General features: G+C 36.9%; 1 protein-coding gene across 3 annotated transcripts in view; it reads left to right on the top strand.

Moving 5' to 3' along the window:
• Positions 1-17,636, top strand: part of TASP1 (taspase 1) — a 78,098-nt gene that overhangs the window by 14,815 nt on the left and 45,647 nt on the right. For 2 of the 3 annotated variants that reach the window (XM_056488297.1, XM_056488299.1), the window contains exons 6-8: positions 92-176; positions 5,760-5,839; positions 15,861-15,967. In XM_056488297.1, coding sequence (XP_056344272.1) covers positions 92-176; positions 5,760-5,839; positions 15,861-15,967 — 272 coding nt within the window. The remainder of the gene's footprint in view (positions 1-91; positions 177-5,759; positions 5,840-15,860; positions 15,968-17,636) is intronic. The other variant, XM_056488300.1, reaches the window with a different exon arrangement.

The following is a 17,636-nucleotide window of genomic DNA, read 5'->3' as shown; positions in this document are numbered from 1 at the left end:
GCTGAGTTCCACTGCCAAAATGAACATTAGCACTATGAGGAAAAATATTTTAATGTTTTGTTCCCATTTGTTGCTAATTTTTCTTTTTTAGGAATCAAGAATCCAGTTTCGGTTGCAAATAGATTGTTGTGTGAAGGGCAGAAGGGGAAACTCTCTGCTGGCAGAATTCCACCTTGGTAATTGCTTTGTTCTGCTTGACCTTTCCTCAGTCTTTCGTCTCTGCTGCATGGATGCAATATTTGAAGGTTTTATCTCACCCAGGAAGGCTGGTGCTGTTTTACATAACAGTGGTAGTGTGCCTTTAAAAAGAAAAGAAGTTCTCTGATCTTGAAACTTCTTATGCACTCAGTGGAAGGAAGTATTAGATAGAGATGGCAACATCATTTTGTGATAGTTTCTGTCTGTCTGATTATTTGTCATACTTAGTTCTTATGTTTTTTACTGTAGCCTTTTGAAAAATCCCAAAAAAATCAAGATTAAAGGGAAAATTCTACTGCCTTTGCCTCTGTCTAACCTTAACAAAAAGCAGCCGGTTTTAATAAGTATAAAAAAAAAATCCTATTTTTCTGCCTTCGTGGAAATGTGTAGTGCTTAGTAACTTCCTCTTATTTTAAAGATAAGTCTAAAATGTAAATAATATTTACAACAAAAATGAAAATAAACAGTCCCTCATTGAGATGGATGTAAAACTTAGATGCAAGAGGTAAGTATTAAACACAGAATAACTTCAGATGTTATTGTCTCACTTTGGAAAGAATCCAAGAAATGTGTCAGAGTTGATTGCTCTTAAAACCATCTTATTTTTACTAATTTAAATTGACAGGTAGAGAACTTGAATAATTCATTCATAGTAATTGACTGCTATCATTAGTTATTATTCCTGTGGCAGAATTTGCTGCCCTTTGCCAGGTAGTGTTCAGTATTTGCAGAAGTATTAAACCAACATTTATGTAGTTAAAAAAATGTAATTATTAGATTCATAAATTTCATTTTCCTTACTGTAGTGTTCTGTAAAATTTGCTAAGTAGCCTGTAGCTGGATGGTGCAGGTTTCCTATTTAAACAGTGAGGATTTCAGTGTTCTGTCATGTGCAAAAAAAGTTCATAGATCAGAAAAAGCCACCTTGAAATCAAACCGTCAACAGACAGATTTTACATTTTAAGCACTTTTCTTTAATGGATAAAGAACAGAGTAGTTGTAGAGAGGTTTGCTAAAGAATAGGAACTCAAATTTCAATAGCTGTTACCTGCTCATTTGTTTAGCTGTCAGAAGAAAATGAGGCTTTGCTGAGGTACATTAGAATGTGAAATGAGTGTGAAATGTGGGGTTTTTGTGTTCCAGAAGTAGTACTGAAGTCAGCTACAGGAGCAAGCACTTGGGATTGTTTTCAGTGTCTAGAATTATTGTAAGGAAGAGCACTTGGGTATTTTGCTATGACTTTATGACCTAGTTAATGATGCTATTATTTTAAAAATACTGAGTGGAAAAGGAATTAGATCCTCTTGCCCTCCAAGGGCAAAGTCTTTTGAATACTATGCATGGCTAGCAGATGCTTTTAAAGACAGGATAGCTCAAATCTCAAGGTGAGAGATGAGCTGTCTTTGGAATCAACACATGCAGTTTATTGTGCAAATGTTGTGCACTTGGGTTACCTGATAAATATTTTCATTTCCTCTTTTCCCCTTTCTGGATTTTGAATGCACATCTTATTAAGGCAAATTTTTTACCCTGGAAGCAGTCTATACTAGTGGGATATGATGGGTTATGCTTTGGGCTTGCTGTGGTGGGTGCTTCTATACACACAGAGTATGCCAAGTCAGAATGATAAAATTCATGTCCATTGAAGGTGATGGTATGGAGGATTTCACACCTTCCCTTTCTGGCTGAAGTTGACATGACACATTGCTTTGGGACTGAAATGTATTTCTGCTCAACTGGGAGTACTTAGAGTCAAATAACAAGAGATTAGCCATATTTTGGCATTCCTAGGAAGTGTCAGGATTCTAGTAAGTGATTTTTAATTGTAAAGATACCTGATTTTCATTTTGGTTCTCATTGGCACATAGCGTATTGGGGAATCTTCCAGATACTGCTTAAAGAAACCTATGGTAGAGACTGTTTCTCTAGCATGATCTAAGCTAGCTTAATGTTTTCTGCCAAAAATGTTTGGCATATGACCAAACAGGAAAAATTCAGGAGCTGTGAGGTTAGTAAAAGTGGCATTAGGGTGTTTAAGTCACTATAAAAGAACACATGGAGACAGTTTGCTTGGCCTGTTTACCCTGTGCAGCATACATTTTCATAGTGGCAGTTCAATTTCTGATTTTCCATGGAAGAAATTCCAATGAGTGTGAATTAAGTTATTCAGAGGTGGTAAGCTTATTGGGAAGGAGACATGAAGTGTCTGAACTGATGTATCTAATGTGCTGTAAATTGCTGTGTAGAGTGTGTCCTGGATCAATCTCTTGCTGTGTTATTTAAAACACATAATTCTGTTATCCAAACAGAATTTTAAAAGTTTATATAAACCCTGAATGCATGGTACAGTTGTTGAAACCTCTAAGTCCCTGACATCTTTCTGTCATACTTTATTCAGCTTGGTCTTGTCAGGATTTTCTCTGATGCAGGAACAGAAAATACTTAACTTGTAATGTTGCATAATCTCATGTAAGATATTGCTGTTCCTTGACTAACTTTTGCAAAAGGAAGTACTTTTATAATAGCATGGTTACAAACTAGATGAACCTTTGGAAGTGGTCTTTGATCAGAGTAATAAATGAGATGTTTTTTAGTAATAAGCTTGAAGATTTTCTGTTTCTTACTAAGAAACCTTGACCTAAGAAAAAAGTCTTTTACATTTGTCTGCTCTTAAATATATGTTGGTAAGATTTGCAGGACAGCATAAATGCACCTAAATGTCTCCTTTCTTAGAACTCCTTAGTGGTGCTGACATCAAGTCCATGTCCATATCCCTTTCTCAATAGTAACCATATGGAAAAAGAATTCTTTCTTAGCTTTTTTTCCCCCCTTTGGATATACAAGGATTTGTAATTGCTTTGCAGCTTCACAATATTTTGTGCAGGTTACAAAGACTGTGTAACCTGTAGGGCAGTGCCTAGTCAAGAAAGTTCCCAGTGTGAACGAAGATTTGCACCACCTTCCATCTCTGTTCTGTATTTCTTCAGAACAATTTCTTCTTTGTAACACTCATTTCAGAGTGATTGCTGCATTTTATGATGTTACAAAGTGTATTTAGTACAATCAGGATCACCTTGACCATGAACCAAACTTTCTGACACTTCTGTTTAACTTGCAGCAGCCTATTTCCCTACAGCCCATATTAAATGGCCTTATTTGGAGTCTTCAGCACCAACTTAATGATGTTCTTGGAGAAAATTGCCTAAGAAGAATGTTTTAGAGGCTTTTACTTATATTTTCTATTAATATGGCTTAGTGTGCCTGGAACTGGAGAGCACATCTGAGCACCACCTCCTTGCTGGGAGGGTGTTTTCATATTCTGTGTTCTGAGCCTGTAAGAGCTGCAGAGTACTCTGAGATATTAGCAAGCAAGATCTTTATGTCCTGCTTGTGCAGACCCAACTTTCAGAGTAGCAGAGAATAAACTCATTCATCCTTTGTTTATGTATTTGTTTTCCCCCTCCCTTTGGAAAATTGTATTTTGAATTAGCCTGAAGGTGATTGAAACTTGGGGTAGTTTTGACTGCTTTCTATTATACAATGGCTTTATTCATCTTCCCTCTCCCCCAATGAATTGTTTTTATGTACAGACCACAAAGCACTGAGATCCCAATGCTATTTGTCTTGTAAACAGTTTAATTTAACTACTCTGTGATTACAGTGTCCTTTAATGATCTGAACTGAACATTTTAGAATAGGTGGATGATCTCTGTGGTGATATGGAGCTTCAGTTAATTTTCTGCTCTTAACTAATTTAATGACTCCTTGGAACTAAAACTATGTGTGTTATAAGAGGGAAAGGAATCTAGGAACTAAGGACAGGAATATGAACAAATTAAAAGTCATATCACATATGTTAGGAGACACTCTTGGGTGCTTTTTTGCACTTTCCATAAATACTAGTGACATTTTCTTTTTTTAAGTATTAAGAGGCAGTTATGAAACTGCTTTTAAAACACAGTGTCTCTGACTGACCTGTGCTGAAGTTAGCATGTATCAAACTACCAGTGTTGAGCTTGATGCTTTTCCCACCTAACCTTTCTCTCTGTGTAAATTACTTTATTGAAAGGGAAGTGCTTATTTACTTCCCAAAAAAGTATTGTTTGATAAAGACCAAACCCACCTTCCCTTAGATAATAAAGAGTACTACTAAATTAGGTTTGGCTACAGTTTGCATATCTTTTTTATGTTCATATTGAAAGTTTTTTATGTTATGTGTCAGTGCCAGGTTGTTTCTTGAGCACTAACTTACCTAACAGTAGATGCTTGAGTTCTGCCAAAGTACTCAATAACTTATCCTACAGTATCTTGCAACGTGAACAATTCTTACCTGGAGCTGCACTAACAATGGTAAGAACTATGCATTTAACAATTCAAATTCTCATGTAGATCAACCTTTTTTGAGACTTTTGTAAAGAAAGACTGGGCACACCTCTTGGGTTGGTTAAGTCATATAGAAGGTAGAATATACCACCACAAAATACTGTGTTATGAAAGCTGCAGGTGTTGGATGTAGCACTGTCTAAAAAACTTCCAGCAGCATTAATGCCAACAAATTTGCTGTATCAGTAGTGTTCTCAGAAACTGAGAACTCCATGGCCCCAGGGACTACTTTGTAGCTGGAATAACTTCTTTAGACTCATCTTCGTAACTCTAGTATTTCTGTGAAACTTCTTCAATTTGCTGCAAATTCTTAGTCTTTGCTTCTTGTGTCCATTAGTCAGTTGTGTTATTCTTAACTTCACTGTCCATTTTAAAATAAGATTGGAAGTAGTTGTCCTTTGTGTTGCACAGCAGCTTTATGGAAGTGTCTCATTTCCAGTTACTACATACCCTTTTTTTTAGCAGCAAGATTAATTTCTTTAAGGGGAAACAAGATGAGGTTTGCTTTTTCTTCTATCCCTAAAAGTTGTGTGTGTGTGTTTATTTTTTGCTCTTGTTTGTTGTCACAGCAGTGTGTACTGTCTCACTGTGGTAAAGTGTTCAGTACTGACTAGAAAACAGCTGCTCAGATGGCTGGAGTTTTTTACAAGTATATTTAAAATTTAGTGGGCTAGTCTCACTTGCAAATGCTTGATAAAACTCCTTGAAATAGACCTCAGTCCTTCTAAATAAGGTTAGTTTTTAGTTTGTGTTGTATTTCTCAAAATACTTCTTTGGTACTCCTTTGGCACTGGCTGGCTTTACTGGAAATACCTCACCATTCTCACCTTTCTCATCTCATATTTTTGGTCTTCAGGATTTTGCTAAGTTATTATAGAGAGGAAGACTTGAGACAGCTTTGTCCTGTTATAGCTGCAGTTAAAAGCTGATGCTGTTTTGTAATGAATTTCAAATTTAATAGCACTTGGTTTATCCAGTAGTAAATTTAATATCAGAGCTGCATAATCTTTTAATGAAACTACATAAAGTTGCTAAATATAATTATAGCAGACATTTCTGTGACATATAGACAGCTTATGATTTAAAATTGACCAAACCAAATAGAAAAAAAAATAATTGCAAGCAAAGGGGGATTTGTTATATGGTTTTGTTTAAACTCCCTCTTCTGTGTCTCCTAGCTTTTTAGTTGGTGAAGGAGCTTTCAGATGGGCAGTTGATCACGGGATACCAGCATGTCCTCCAGGTATCATGGCTACAAGTGAGTAAACTGGTGGTGTCAGTAGGAAGAACAGGGCAGAGTAACTTTAAATGGTGCCTCATCTTTTGAGGTGTACATCACTTCATGGTTCCTAACATTCAGCTAGCTTATGGTGTTTTGGTCTGTAAGGGTTGTTTAAGTTTACTGATTTTCTAATAAGTATCTAAGTAGAAAAAATTGTAAACTATTACTTAAGCTGCATTTTAGCAATATATAATTTAAGTGATTCTGTGATTCTAGGACTAAATCCAATGATGGGCTTCTTTTTTACCAACATGTAGGCTCTTTAGAAGCTCAGTCCTACAAGTCTCCAGTTGTTATGCACCAACTAGCTGTGCATCAAAATTCAGCAGGTGCCAACTTGTCTCTGAGATTGTGTAGTTGCACCCATCTCTGGGTCTTTGACCAGAACTGCTCTTGTCTAAACAGGCTGTCAAATTAATTTGCCTTTTCTTTTTTCTTTTTTTTGTCAGCCTAAGACTTCACCTAATCTGATAGAATGTCCCACTCTGGAAAACAGATTCGGATTATATTGTGTACTAACCTTAGTTTCTTAGAAAAGCTTATTGTCTTAAAATAATTGGTTACATTGATACGTAATCTATGAACTAGGCTAAAAATGAGTGCACTTACCCATGGAAAGGAGGATGTGGTTCCTTCCTTCTCTTCTCCAGCCCCCCTCCCTTTTGCAAAGTGCCATTGCTACCAGTCTGTAGTTTGTTGTTGATGAGAACATGACCTGTGCTGCCTGTTGAGGTAGTGCAGGAAAGAAATCAGAGGTTAATACCTGAAGAACAACACAGAAGATTAGGAATGTTTATTTTACAGTAAACAGTATTACTACTTCAAATATCTGACTTGTCCCTAGATCAGAGGTTGAAATTCAGGGCTCCCATTGAGCCTTTTATTTGGTCTAATTTTAAATGTAGATAAATGCCTAGGAACTGCAGCTCAGAATTGTTGGTACTCAATGCTAAAGCCTTAGCCCTGAAACAGTGGCACTGTTTTATTTGATTGTGCCAATTTTCATAACGTGTTCATGACACATTTCATTTTGAACAGAAAGTTTTGATCTCTAGCTCCACATGACTGAAACTTTTCTTCTTTCCATCTGCTGTCCAAAACAGCATTTGCAGAACAACTGTTGTGCCAAGTTGAGCAGAACACCTTTGTTTCTGTGGCTCTAGAAAGAGTAAAAACACTTAAAGCTTTGAAGATTTTTTGGGGGAGAGGGGGGGTGGCCATTTTTGTCTTTTCTTTTTAGGAAAGTAGTTGCTACTTACATGCAGGAGATACTTGACTAAATCTATTTGCATGCTCAGATTTTAACAGTTTCTAGTACCAGTGTGTTTCTATCACGACAGAGATTGTTAGATTGTGACATTAATTGCCAATTGATAAATTTGATAGCTACAGTGTACCCAAGTCAGCACAAATCTAGACATTACAGTTGAAAAATAGGAATGACCACTGCTAGTTTGGTCTGCCTAATCCATACTATGAATTTACATTGGAGAAACATCAGAAGAAAAATCCCAGCCAATGTGTTTTCACAATCCACTCCAAGAGACCACTGATTGCATTTTGTCTCTGTAGTACATTTAGCATACTTCTCTTTAGCAAAACATTTTGCATTAAAACAGTTGTAACAATTAGGAGTGACAAGTTAATTTTGCAGTATAGTTATTAATGGTAGTATATCTAAGTTTTTTCCTTTGAAAAAGGAATTGTGCTTGCTACCATTGATGTGGTAAAGTTTGCATGGAGAACTGGGGGTAAATTAATGGGGTAAATCATGTATCTTCTGAATAGCTCTGCAAAACAAAGAACTGAGCTAATTGCCAAACATCAGGAAAATACGTTTAGTAACTTATTTATAAAAAACCCAACTGAAATCCCCCCCCCAAAACCTCTAATCCAAATGTAGACATGTACTTGCAGTAGGTATTGGCAGGGAGAGCTATATGCATGTTTTGGCTTCTCTGTGCTGCATATGGAAAATACATTCTTGAAGCTGTCTTACTGTCTCCCTTTTCTTGGACCTGAGATGAGAAGAGTTGTGTTATAGCTGCTGTAAGGCTGGGGAAGTGGGTGGTTGGTTTGCAGGATGGAGCTTCCCTGTGATCAGTATCAAAGAAAGGATCACGATCAGCTTTGTGATCACGCTCCATAATTCTCTCAGAACTATCAAAGTATCCCAGCACCAAACTGGAAGCATGTTTTAAACCATGTTACTTGTTGAATTACATCAAGGTTTTGTCAAGGCTCACGTGCTTTGTCTTCTTTGGTTTGTCAGGTTTGTGAGGAAATCGGATTTCTACCATTTGTAGAAACCTGGTGACTCTCCAGTGTACAGAGCGGGTGGTTTAAAAAAAAACCAAACCCAAACACCTGGTATGTGATCTGTCTGTATTGCCCACAGTCTGCAGGGAGGCTGAATTTATTAATCCCTGCCCAAACTAGAGCCTGCCAGTACAGAGCTCACACTGGCTTATCCCAGCACTTTGTTGCCCTGTGCTAGAGAGACTGTAATCCAAGTGTTAAGGTGTAATTACAATTTAGAAGTGCTGAATTACTGTACAATGCAGTCTCTTAAAAATGTTAAAAGTGTCCTTTAAATATGCAACATAAATTTGAGGTACATCCTCAACTGCCAATATTGGTGCCTGCACTAGTAATACCCAAAACACTTCTATCTGAAATTATCAGTTCAGCCTATGGTAGATGCAGATTATCTTTGACAAAGATAACGTGATGTAAGACAGCATCTTGCATTTGCTTACAGTGTTAAGTCTTCAAGGGGAAAGAGGAGGAAGGCACCTACTCATGCAGCAAACTTGTGTTCTAACATTGTGGAAGTGACTGTAAGCACCTCAGTGGATAATGTTATATAAGAACAAAAATAGCTGCAGTTCAGCAGCTCTTCATAGGAGAGTTCTGCAGCTCCATATAACTTGTGACCTGCAGTTCAAGAGTAGCCACAAATAAGATGCTTAAGGAAGGATGTAAGAACAGAGCAACTATTTGCTTCCCTTCTCCTATCCGTAATATTATTCCAGACTCTAAATTCCTGATTTGTTAGTGACCCCTGCATACGTGGAAAGCAAACAGTGGCATTTTCTGACATGAAATTTTCGTTTCCTTTTGAGCCCATATTAGTTTCCAGCATCTGCAAAAATCTTTACAACTATGAGTTACCTTATTGTCATTTTTTTGAGACTTGCTGAGTCAGAGCTGCTACTTCATTGTCAGAATCCTACTCAGAATCCTCATTCAGTCAAATTCTCTAATTACCTTAAGTAACTTAGTGTCATCAGTAAAATCACATCTTGTTCAACAGACTCGGGGCTGAAAGGGTTGATTTGAAATTCTCCTTGTAACAGACCATTTCTTTACTTGTGCTTTGTTACTGTTTTTTTGACTGTGTGCATGCAAGGAAATTCCTGCTTATCTTAGGGCTGCTTGGATTGTTTAATGAGGGAATTTTCTGGATGAGTGTAGTGCAGACTGTGCTATTTCTAGTGATACTGTATGTCTCCCTGACCACCAGTATTGCCTTCCTCTTCTCCAAAACCCCAAATCTCACCTCACTCTCAGTCCTCTCATTACTTCATTATTACTTTATTAAGAAAAACATTTGCCTTATTGCTGGAACTATGCTATGAGTTTCAGGCAGTGGCTCAGGACAGTGGCTCAGACCATGTTTTATTTGTTTTTAAGGGGAGGATGAAAGATCTGGAGAGAAACTCAAGGGTTTTGGGAATTGGGTTAGGAAGCTTGGTTAATCTGAGTACATGATGTAAATTCTCCCTGGATTTGGAGACAGTATTGTAGGGCCTCTTGCTGTTCTGAAATTGGAACAGTTAAGTGCAGCCACGAGAATGACTCTTAAGTTACCCAGGAAAAAGGTTGGGCCTAAGTGCCCAGGAGATACTTTGAATAAAAATCTTTCAGGCTCAGGAAAGGCTGTGACATGAAAAACAAGATTTTTTGCAGGAATTATTAAGAAATGCTGTGTCCAGCAGCAGTTTACCCTGAATTTGTGTTGTGAAGAACAGATCTATAGAGTAGATAGAGTAGCTCTGAGAGATTGTTGGTTTTTTTTTGTTTTTTTTTTTTTTTTTTAATATGCTTTTGCCAAGTGCCTTTTTCCCCCCATTCATGTTGCTGTTTCTGTCAAAATATGGCAACATGGAAGTTATCTCTAGTAGCCTTTTAGTCCTAACACAAGCCTAAGTGGTGTTAGTTTGTAATTTAAAATAGCTTTGTCAAAAAGTAATTTATTTTTGTATGCCTGTTTTCATTTGTGTCATTTATTTTAGCAACTGCTCAACAGAATTCTTCACAAGATCATTTGAATTCTTGTGGGTTAACTAATTTGTTAGTATATTCCTTTTTAATTCTCTTCAATAGTTGCATTTTCTTTTAATATGGAATAGAAAGATAAAATGCAGAAAGCTTTTGCCAGCTGACTCTAAGCACTGTCTGCCAGGGGGTGCTATATGATTGGTCAGAGCTCTATCTCTATTTCAAATATTTAAAAATATTCTTGGAGCTTGCTTAGTATTTTCAATTTACAGTTTGATTTTAAACAAGGATTGCTGAACACTTATAGGTTATGTAATGTTTAGTTCCATAATAATTTGTAATGTGTGTGATAGAAATTTTGTATTTGGCGTTTGTGTTCCCAGCTTGCTGTTCCACTACTGTAACCAGGAAGATTTTAATATTGTCCTGAGCTTGATTTGTCATTTAGTGGTGCTAAAAATTTGTATTTCCTACCTCTGTTTGAAAATACAGTTTTTCACATAGCCATTTTATAAATTTTCAACCTTGATGAAAATAAATAAGGTAATAGATGCTGCTTATAAAAGCATGGGGATTTTAAGGAAACATGGACTTTGTTGTAAAAATGTTTTGCATTAACTTTGGGCAAGAAATGAACAGTGTATTCTAATAAACAACAGGCTTGTTTAAAGTATACAGGGCTAGAATTAACAAGTAGATATGTATCAATTGCATCATTATTTAAAAAATGAAAAGGTATCTTAGTGTTGTATTTAGGTCTGTATGTACAATTCAGTAGTTTCAAGGACTCCATGTATAGGACAAGTCTGCTTTTCATTTCCTTCTGCTCTCTGAATCATTTCTAATGGGCTGTGAAAGGTGACTAAGAAAAAATTCTGCAGAGCTATGTAGAATGGGGAATACAGTTGTGTTTCATTTACCTCATCATTGTATCATTGTCTGATAGAACTGCCAAGATTTTTGATAAAATTTTTACTTGTACATAGTATAATGGTTAAAGAAATTAAGGGAATGATCAGAGTACAGGAGATGAGTAAATGACATGGAAGTTTTATGGCAAACAAGTGGCACAGATAATCTCTGAACTGACTCAGAGGCTAATGATCTCTTCTACTGACCTGCTTGCTGAAAATCGGTTCCTCATCTCTTTGGTGGTGTTAATGAACAAAGCCTGTAAAAAAGGTGTATTTGTTGTCTAGCAGTAATAGTTTAGGAGATAAATCTTGTGCTAATTAATGATGTAATGGAGATCCTGTGGCCTTTCTCATCAGGGTATCCAGGAACATCAGAACCTTGTGAATATCTACAGCAGTCTTAGCTTTGAACAAGATCAGCCTGTGAGACTTTTCTTCTGCATTTACAGATAAATATTATCAAGTGCATGTTCTGATGCCACATCCACTAATGCCAACCTCTCCTGTAGGTGAGTGGTGTTGAGCAGGAGCCACTTCCACCTTTTGTGTGCTCAGCCACTGAACCTTCTCTCAGGCAAAGCCCTGCACTTGTCACCTCTGCCATGACCAAATGTTCCACCAATGCTTCCCCTGTCTGGCACAGTTACACCCAAATCACAGAGTAAACATGGGCTCTTCCTGTTGATACCTTGGGGACTGCAGGGGAAATGTGGAGGATTAGGAAGGTGTTTCCAGGTCCTTGAAGGTTATTTGTTCCAGAAGAGGCACCCCATGCTGCAAGGCAGGGATGTGTGATAAATACTGTCAATGAGGTTGGATTTATTTATAATAATGGTTCTGATGTGCTATGGTTGTCACTCATTAAGTCTTCAGTCTGGATAAGGCCTGAGAATGGCATTTAAACAAGAACAGTCATTTTGTAAAGCTCTGGGGCTTTTTCTTCCTTCCTCTCCCAGCAGCTCTGAGGCAGTTTTATTTATGCCAGTAGGTGCATAAATGAGGGAGCAGAACAGATGGGCTGGTTGTACTCTGTGGCTCCCAACACTCAATTCTCAATTCATCTCAGCATGATGTGGAGTGTACATGCTATTACTGGGTAGGGTAGTGATTGCCAGGATTTTTATCTGAAAGTACTTGTTTGAATAACATCTAAACTGTTAAATTCTTGAGCAAAATCAAAGGATGTTTTACTAAATACCTTTCCATAGATTTCAACAGCAGTACCACTGGGGTGTGATCCAAAAGTTTTTCAAAGTAAAATTCCATCAGGTCCCTCACCTCTCTTCCTAGCTTTCTCCCCAGTCAGCAAGCTCTGCTTCTCTTAATTCCCTTCTTCCTTGACCCAGGCAACGTCAGGCTGATGCAGCTATATTGCATTTGTTTTAGGAAAACATGTCTGTCTTTATCACTGTGTTGTGACCCTTTCCTTTTCTCAAACTTGGAATGCACTGTCTGATAGAAGAAGGTGAGAGTGGTTTTTATACTACCATTAATGACAAATTAAATTTTGTAGCGTCCTTGCAACACAAAGTTGAGGTTCTGTTTTAGATTTAATGTGACCTATGAACTCAAATTGTGTCTAGGTGTTTTCTTTTTGTCTGTAGTGCTTATTTTCAGAATAAATTTTCTGTGGCTTGTTTTTCCATGTTGTGTGTGCATTGTTAACCAAGCACATTTGAATCCTGCATTGTATTTTAGTTCATGAAATGTTTTGATTTAGTGTTTTAATATGTTCTTTGTCAAGGACCAAACTTAGAGGATGTTTTCAGAAAACTCTGATTTCATCTTTCATGTGTGTAGTTTGAAGCTCACTTGTGTTCCTCAGTTTCTTTTCTCACTAGTAGACCAAGATGAAGCAATGAGAGTACTGTTAATTTTAGTGGCATTTGTAGTGATTTTGCATAGCTAGAACATCACAAAGGCAGGAATAAACTGAGGGCAGGCAGCCTATCACTTGCTTTAGTCTTTATTCCCTTATTCTGGGGAGAAGTAAAAATAAATTTAGGATTCAAGTAAGAGTAAAGACATTTTTTAAACTGAAGTTGGACATAAAACTATCAGAGGAAAAAATTGCCAGGTTTTGAGTTGTAACCTGGTCCTTTATTTTATGGTTATTTGGTCACTTTGGGGATATTAGCTGGCTTATCCTGATAAGAGGAATTGATAATTACTGCTAGTAATTATTTTTCTTAAATAATGAAAAGCTGTTATTCATCAGTTCTTGCTAAAACAAAATCCTCACCTTTTAGATGAAAGTTAATCCTAATAACTTTTCTGAAGTTGAATGTAGCCTGAGCACAAGAATTTGCCTTCTAGGGGATGTCTGACTAGACTGATATTCCCTCACAGATATGAAAGGTCTGATGTTTCATGGTAAACTGAAAAAAACTGAAGAGTATGAATTAATACCTTAGTTATTTAATCCTGAGATTGATCAAATATTGAAGCAGAGACCCAGAGGAGTTGTGAAATCTCCGTTGTTGAAAATACTCAGAATCTGAAAAATCCTTTTAAATTGGATTTGGGGTTTTTTTTGGAGATTGGACTACACACCTCCTAATATCCCTTCCAATCTACATCATTAAATGTTGCTAAAAAGCTGTCTTCATCTGTGTGTCTGACATGGCCCCAGAGATGTGTACTTCTTTGCTAATAATAAGATTTTTTTTCTGCCCTGTATTTTACAACTTATCAATACCACTTTGAATTAACAATGCCTATAAGGAGTTACTGTTAACAGATCATTCAGAGTAAGTCTTCAGGTTTTTTCTTGTTTTGAAAAGACAATCTTAAAGCACAGGGTAACCTCTGAAAATTAATTGCTTAGCTAAGAACTTCTGTCTTAAGTGAATGCAACATCTCAAGCTTGGAGAATTTTGTGTGTTGTAGAAAAATGGCAGGATAAATATGCTACCAAGGTATAGGTGGAGAGGAGATGCTGAGAGGCCATAGAGCAGCACTCTGCAGCTGGCAGGGCAGCTTGGAGCTAGTCCATGTGTTCTCTGTATTTGTTGTCATCTTTGTGCTTGTATTTGAACTGGTGACCATGCAAATACTGCAGGAGGTTTCAGGACACTGCTGCCACTCTGAAGTACAAGGAACCTGTTCAGGTTTGCTTGTGTGGTCTCTGCACCCCAGATCCACTTTTTATCCAACTTGGCAGGAGGCAGTGGCAGCAGCAGGTGGCAGGCTTAGGCATATTTATCCCTGTATGTATATGTACATATATATATGTATCCCTGCTTTTGAGGAATACCAAGGCTATACACCATTCTTTCTCATCCCAAGTGCCTCTGACCATAGGTATTTGTTGTGCTTGGTGAACTTGTGTCAACTTACAAACTCTTCTGTTTAAAAATTCTCTTAAAAACAATGTGCTGGCTTAATTTATTTTGGGGCATTTCTGTTTACCAAATTCTTGATCTGTGAGAGTTTTTTAGTTTGTTTCTCCCCCACTGCCAATTAGTAAAATTATTATTTTCCTATTCCCCCTTATCAAGTATTCATGTTTTACCTCTTGGTTCTTGTTTCAAACATAGAAATGTCTTGTCTAAGTTCCTGCCTTAATCAGCTCTATATAGTACAATGAATTCTTTTTTTGGTGATGGCAGATTAATATGGGTTTATATTTTAAGAAAACTGGTATTCATTAGGTTTTTGGAGAGAAATGAGTTATATGCTTGAATAACTGTGTACATTAAGGTCCAGTTTTATGTACTTAAAAACGTGATTAAAAGAGTTCACTAGGTGAATTTGACACCTGTGTGGAGAAGTTTCAAAGTAAAATGCTTGCTGTGAGAATTGTAAATGAAAGCTCTGGGTTTCATTGGCTCTGCAATATTGAGTTTATTACTGGACTTCATGCAGCTGTTCCAGTCTACTGAATAATAGTGATGTAGCTGTATTCAGAATTTAATTTAAAATAGCATTTTTTGAAGTTTACAGAAAAACCCATACTTTTTAGTTTCCATTGAATTTGTGACTTACTTGTGTAAGTAAAAGATTCAAATTGCTCTGTTCTCCCAATAGCCTGATTTGGTGTAGTTAAACAAGTGACAAAAGACATTTTCTCCCCACCTCTTTACATTTTACAGAGGATGTTAAAACAGCCTGGGGATGATACTGAGTCAAAACTAGTTTAAACTAAATATGTGACAATCTGCAACTTGTTCATGAATTGAAACTTCTAAAATGGGAACATGTCATTTTGGTCTCTTAAGCATAACAATTTTATTTTTTGGTCCACTTTAGAGAGCCCTTCCTTTCTGATTGTGAGGCTTAGATATGGAAAGTAGATGTTTGTGTTCTTGAGACCTAGGTGGTCTTTAGATTGTTGGATTATGGATAAACTACTGCTAGACTTGTGTGTGGCTTTAAATATATGGGTAAATATACAGATATGTGATTAAGGTAATAAAATAGCAGCCTAATTTTATGCCTATCAGAATCAGCTCACATGATATCTATTTATTTGTCAGCAGTCAAAAACAATTTTAACACAAGCCACTTACCCTGTTCTCTTCTGTGCAGTGCTGCTTCTTTGCCAAAGTGTTCATGCTGTGTTTCTACCAGATATTTTACTCATCACTGTTAGTGAACAATAGTAGAGCTTTTTAACTTAAAAAAAAGATGTGAACATTTTGTACTGAAACTTGAATACTTAAGTTTTTGGTTCTTTATTGATGCTTTTTGCATTAGTAAAGAGGTGGGGGATGTGTCCTTCAAAATGTCAAGTTATCAATATTTGCTTAAAATAACTAAGTTTTACTTAGTTACGTGCTTTTGAACTATTTTTATAGGGTTTAGTTTAGCAGCTTTTAAGAGGAACAAGAGGAAGCTGGAGTTGGCCGAAAAGGTGGAAACAGATCTCATTCAACTAAAGAAAAGAAGACAATCAAATGAAAAGGTTAGCTCTTGTTTCAAATTTTTATATCATCCTAAACTTACAGCTGATTGCTAATAAATTTCATGTCTTATATTATAAGACTGATCTCCTTGTCCATCTTAATGTTTAGATGATGTAATGAAAACTTAGTGCAGTTAAAACTTTCTGCCTTCACCATCACTTTATATCTTGCTTGTGCTAAGAAAAGTATTTTGCTCATTTTGAACTGGAAATATGACAAATGTAAATACAAACAGATAATTATGTACCAAAACATTTTCTTTAGCTTGGGATCTCTGTCACTGTTTCCCACTTTTTAATGTTTCCTGAACACTCTGCATTATGGAACTGGAATTGGTGAAATTTGAAATATCAGGTAGGTAAACATGTGCATCTGTGCATGCATCTGGCATTGACCTGGCCCATATTACTTGTGCAACAAAACTGCCAGGATTCCCTCTGTTCCCCTCATTCTTAGTTTAAATGTAGAGCTTTGGATACCTATGAGAATGTCATTCACAGTAGTTGTGTTTAATGTTGAGTATGAAAGTATAGCTCATTAAATTAAATGCCTGTGCTTTATTTGGGGCCTGTGGGCCTTCAGATTGGCCATTTCTCTTTGCTTTGCTGAGCTGTCTGACCACTGAGTAGTTGATATGTTGATATAAATAAGGTATAAATTGCAGAGAATTGCTAGTAGAAGTGTATTCTGTATTCTCTGTATTCTGCAAATGCAAATAGTGATAAATCAGGTAGTTTACATCTGTGTTCTTAGATAAGATGTTTTCTTTATCAGGGATGCTAATTTTTCTATTTTCAAGGAGCTAAGACCTATGAAAAAATTAAGGATTGGGGAGCCTTGGAAGTTAGTTGTTCATTTTGGAAACTTTCCCATTCACAGGACTTCAATTACCTCCTTGTGAAACTGGGAGTGTGAGAGTGCACCTGAGGGAGGAGGGGTCCCTGTGCACTGTTGCTGCTCACTTAATAAGGGGCAAGTCAATGCCTAAAACAAATGCCAATTCATGAGCTTACCAACCTGCAATTTGAAATTTCAAGGGCTCCAGAGTCCTGTGCAGCACTTGAGAGATTCCCAGAGGCCAGTGTGGTAGGTAAAGGAGGTGATCAGATAGAGCTCTCCTCCCTGCTGGGAAATCCAGTAACAGCATGCTGGTTTTGTCAGCTCTCTGGACACATCCTGTCCCTGGAGAAGGGATGAAAACCAACCCATGCTCTCAATGTGGAATTCTCATGCTGTCCACAGAGTGTAGGATCATTGCAGCTTTACAGGAAGTAAGGGTTTCAAAGCAGTTTTTCAAATTGAAATAGAAATGAAAAATCAAATTCTAAAAGAAAAAAAGTAGAATATATCTCACCAAATTAGTAGAAAAGGGTCATTTTGCAAGGATAAGGCTTGTGATTTGTTGCCCTAAAACTCACACTGTCAAAGCTGTGCTCTCATAAAAGGTTTTAAAATAACTGGTTTAAAATCATTTAAATACTTGAGTAATTAGAAGTTAATCTTGTCTAAGTTATTTTAATTGATAAATACTCCTGTAACTTTTATATCAGCTGTGCTTCTCTGGAGCTGCAGACCATTCCTTTCAGCAGGACTTCAGAGCTGTTTTATTACCTGGTTTGACTCACCCACTTCAGCTCTGTGCTGCAGCTGAGCACGTGTGCCTCTGTT

Source organism: Oenanthe melanoleuca, chromosome 3 (assembly GCF_029582105.1).
Source record: "Oenanthe melanoleuca isolate GR-GAL-2019-014 chromosome 3, OMel1.0, whole genome shotgun sequence".
In the NCBI taxonomy this organism is placed as follows: Eukaryota; Metazoa; Chordata; class Aves; order Passeriformes; family Muscicapidae; genus Oenanthe; species Oenanthe melanoleuca.
The sequence above is the reverse complement of the archived record's forward strand: the minus strand, read 5'-3'. Positions and strand labels throughout refer to the sequence as shown.